This window comes from Lactuca saligna, chromosome 2 (assembly GCF_052625555.1).
Source record: "Lactuca saligna cultivar CGN05327 chromosome 2, ASM5262555v1, whole genome shotgun sequence".
NCBI classification, from domain to species: domain Eukaryota; kingdom Viridiplantae; phylum Streptophyta; class Magnoliopsida; order Asterales; family Asteraceae; genus Lactuca; species Lactuca saligna.
This window is the reverse complement of record NC_136418.1, coordinates 107,339,898-107,344,115: the sequence shown is the minus strand read 5'-3', so window position 1 is coordinate 107,344,115 and position 4,218 is coordinate 107,339,898. Positions and strand designations below refer to the sequence as shown.

At 36.9% G+C, this 4,218-nt stretch overlaps 1 protein-coding gene across 3 annotated transcripts; it reads right to left on the bottom strand.

The window, feature by feature from the left end:
- Positions 1–767: 767 nt before the first annotated feature.
- On the bottom strand, positions 768–3,938 carry LOC145031321 (chitinase-like protein 2). 3 transcript variants are annotated; one of them, XM_078979855.1, is made up of 4 exons: positions 3,802–3,938; positions 3,070–3,463; positions 2,744–2,903; positions 768–1,415 (listed from the first exon to the last, which is right to left on the bottom strand). In XM_078979855.1, exons 2-4 carry the CDS (start codon positions 3,449–3,451, stop codon positions 998–1,000), a joined length of 960 nt encoding a protein of 319 aa, XP_078835981.1. In that variant the 5' UTR covers positions 3,452–3,463; positions 3,802–3,938; the 3' UTR covers positions 768–997. The 3 variants fall into 3 exon arrangements, with proteins under 3 accessions (XP_078835981.1, XP_078835980.1, XP_078835979.1); XM_078979854.1 differs by having other exon boundaries at positions 3,780–3,918; XM_078979853.1 differs by lacking the exon at positions 3,802–3,938 and adding an exon at positions 3,661–3,780.
- Between the last annotated feature and the right edge of the window lie 280 nt (positions 3,939–4,218).

Below are 4,218 nucleotides of genomic sequence, written 5' to 3'. Positions count from 1 at the left end.
ACTTAGTTTTGCAAAGAGTAGAACCGATCCAGCTCGAGAGAAGAGAGGATGAGAACAGCAGCTGGAGCACCTCAGCCACCGGAGGACCGTCATCACTTTACCAACACCGCCACCGAACTTCCGCCTACATTCTCCTCCAATGATCACCGGCGCCACCCATGCCATTGAAACATCATCGTCGTTGTACAAACACCTCCTACAGAACGCTGCCTCTATATCCGACCACGCCATCTTTCATAATGTTAATATTTTTCCCAACTTAGTCTTTCGATCTTGGATAAAAAAACGAGTTCTAAAACTCAAACATATTCCGGAGCTCAAAGAAAGATTTTGTGAACACGGATCTTACCTTGTCAATCATATTGATGTATGCGTGTTTTCTTTTGACTATTTGAAACCTTATAATGAGATTACTACATAAAGGATTAAAATTTGATATGAAAGATCGTACAATGAAGCAACTTTTTGCATATGCTCATCTCTATTTTAACATGTACGCATCTCAAAAACAACAATAACACTGAAACACAAGACAACCAAAGACTTGTTCATCTCTACTTAAACATGTATGCATCTTAAAAATGACAATAAGGCTTCAACAAAATATTATCGAGAGATAAAGAACAAATTTTCACCATGTTCCACCTTTTTGTTTGGATTGTTAGAACAAGAAATTGCAAGTTTTGTCTCAATCCATTGTGAGGCCAACACACACCAAACACTTATTCACAAACGGCGTCTAAAATTATTAAAAAGTGCCATGATGATTGGCTTAAACATCATATACTCATATATATAACATCGATCTTTGTAGTTCATAAAACAGCAAAATTCACAAACTACATCCATAGAACACATCTAATTAGGAACAAATAAAAATTTCCAGTATATAAACATAGGGACAACACACAAGCATCACACTATTACGGCTTTTGGAATATGAACCTCACATCTTCTTTTATAAAGATGAACATCATGTTGACTGTTGAACTCACACTTACCTTGAAGACGCTTGAGTTGAAGCCGAGGGGTTAAAGGGTTTCTGCTCAGCACACGTCAGCACCTCATGGGGCCCACCTTCTTCACGTCCAACACCCATCAAGTCAAGATAATACAAGTAATGGGAAACCACAGTGTTCATGTCATCCACATCGCCTTTTCCACATGTACGATCACCATAAAGGATATTCATTGTGGTACCAAAACCGGGGAATCTTTTGGCTAAAGTATCGTTTTTGGTGGGTTTCCAAGTACCCACAAATGCCTCATGGGCTGAGGGCTGACCCTTCTTCATTGGGGTTACCCACGTGTGAATTGCAGCTTGGAAGGCTAAGGTCGCGTTTTGTTCGATGTATTCAGGGTGGTTCAAAAGATCTACGTTTAGGGCTTCACCAATTTTCCCATAGTTGTATTGCCTGAAATAATAATAATAATAAAATAGATCCATCTATTAAAATATGTTTGTTACACTGGAAGCTTTTCTAGGGCTACCCATTTTAAATAGGACAAATATTATAATTTTTGTCTTATTCACGTCAATGTTATGTTTGTTACATAGGACTCGATATGAACTGGACTAGACTAAATAAGCTTTCTAGGGCTACCCTTTTTATATGGGACAAAAAAATTGCAATTTTTATATGGGACCAAAAAATTGCAATTTTTGTCTTATTGACATCAGTGTTGTCGGTCAAAACCAGAAAAACATCTATTGTGTTATGTTTGTCACATAGGACACGAGATGAACTGGACTAGACTAAATCTAACAGAACAATAAACTTTCTAAGCTACCCTTTTTACATGGGACAAAAAATTGCAATTTTTATATGGGACAAAAAAATGCAAATTTTATCTTATTGACATCAATGCAATCGGTCAAAACCAGAAAACCATCTATAGTGTTATGTTTGTTATAGAGGACACCATATGAACCAGACTAGACTAAACTCACAGAACACTAAGCTTTCTAGGGCCTCCCTTTTTACATGGGACAAAAAAAATTGCAATTTTTATATGGAATAAAAAAATTGCAATTTTTGTCTTATTGACATCAGTGTCAAAACCAGAAAAACATCTATAATGTTATGTTTGTTACATAGGACACAACATGAACTAGACTAGACTAAACCTGACAGGACAATAAGCTTTCTAGGGCTACTCTTTTTACATGGGACAAAAATTGCAATTTTTATATGGGACAATTTTTTTTTGCAATTTTTGTCTTATTGACATCATGGCAGTGTCAGCCAAAACCAGAAAAACATCTATAGTATTATGTTTGTTACATAGGACATGACATGAACCAGAAAAACATCTATAGTATTATGTTTGTTACATAGGACATGACATGAACTGGACTAGACTAAATCTGACAGAATAATAAGCTTTCTAGGGCTACCCTTTTTACATGGGACAAAAAATTGCAATTTTTATGTGGGACGAAAAAAATTGCAATTTTTGTGTTATTGACATGGACAAAAAAATTGCAATTTTTATGCGGGACAAAAAAAATTGCAATTTTTGTCTTATTGACATCAGTGCCGTGTCAGTTAAAACCAGGAAAACAGCGTTAGTGTTATGTTTGTCACATAGGACACGACATGAACTCAACTAGACACAAGAAGCTTTCTACGGGCTACGGCAATAAGGCTACCCTTTTATATCAGACATTTTTTTTTTTTTTTTTTTGCAATTTTCGTCTTATCAACAGTCAAAACCAGAAAAACATGGATGTGATTGATACCAATAAATGGGCAAAGCACCACGACCATAGTATCCTGCTCCAGGGGCACAAGGGTAAGTGTACTTGTAGAAATCATCACAATACTCATGGGGAGGACTCATTTCTTTGTTGTAGCATAATCCCCATGCTGTTGGTCCTCCAGTTGCCACTCCATAACCACCTTTAAAAAAAATTTAACCAATCAACTTTATATTATCTTGTTTTTTTTGTAGCTAATATATCAATTAGCAAAATAAAGAGACATAATCGTTGAGATTTTGACTAAAACAGAAGAAGTATTTGTTAGCATAATCAATTTAACAAACAATATAGAACTAAAAACTTACAAGAAGTTTGACTACCAACATGGCCAAGAAACGCCGCGATCTCCTTCATCTGGGTAGTCTTGTTGCCGGTTGTACCAAATCCATGCGGCTGATAAAGGGCGGAGGCGGTGATAAAAGACTTGTAATCCCAGAATCCGGCGGCATGGGCCACCGGAGAGTTTCTTTTTGCAAAGAGTTCCTCAAACTGGTAGGTGTCAAAGTAGTCGGAAATTGTAAGGTTACAGCAATACTCCGACCACCCTTTACATTCCCAACCCTTATCACATACTTTCTTCCCCTTCACCTTCTTCACCAATACTTGTGTTGAAGAATCAGCATTCGCGATCGAAACAATTACAAGCAGTATGCCGATTAGCAAAACACTCGTCTGTTTTGCCTCCATTTTTATCTTGTGCTGAAAAAGAAGACAATAACGAAGAATTAAGAGACACCCAGATGCCAATTGAGATCTTTTTGAGGGGGGTTTAGTAAAAAAGATTGAATTTTTAAAGAAATGAGAGACACCCGGATGCGAAAATGCACAGATGATGTATGAAAACAAAATAAAGACAACTTCTTTTAGACACCAATAGGATGAAAGTAGCAGAATACCCTTGAATAACTCTTGTTTCTTGTTAGAATTATTAGATGGAAGAAGAGAAAAAGATAGAGAAAGCTTGACAATGGAAAGAAAAGAGGGGTTGTGTGTGATATAAAGAAGTAAAACTTACAGAAAACGAATGCGTAACTCACTGAGATCAAATGTCGTTTGTTTGATGGAGATGCAATTGAGGTTGTGGGAAGTTGTTGTTTGGATTTTTGCTTGGGCTACAAAGCAAGGAATGTAGGGAAGAGTGTTGGGTGTTAGGTGAATCAATGGAGAGATGGAGTAGATGATGGAATGGACGGTGGAGATTGACGGATCGGAGGTGGGTTGGGTGTATGAATCATGGAAGGTGCTAGATGATTAAAGTGGAGCCGACTGGATTAGACATGACGCAAACACATTTTAGTAGTAGCTTTGAAGACGATGATGACTCACCAACTACATAAATGAATTGAGAATTTGAAATAGAACTCGTCACCGACACCTCACCTTTCCTTTTTATGTTTTCCTAATTTTGGTGAAATAAGTTATTTAAACCTTTTGAATTATGAGTGTTTGGGGTT

Coding starts and splice junctions, on each gene's coding strand:
- LOC145031321 (XM_078979855.1), bottom strand. CDS start 3,451: ATGGAGGCAAAACAGACGAGTGTTTTGCTAATCGGCATACTGCTTGTA. Junction 2,904..3,069: donor TGTTGGTAGTCAAACTTCTT/GTAAGTTTTTAG, acceptor TTTTTTTTAAAG/GTGGTTATGGAGTGGCAACT. Junction 1,416..2,743: donor GGTGCTTTGCCCATTTATTG/GTATCAATCACA, acceptor TTATTATTTCAG/GCAATACAACTATGGGAAAA.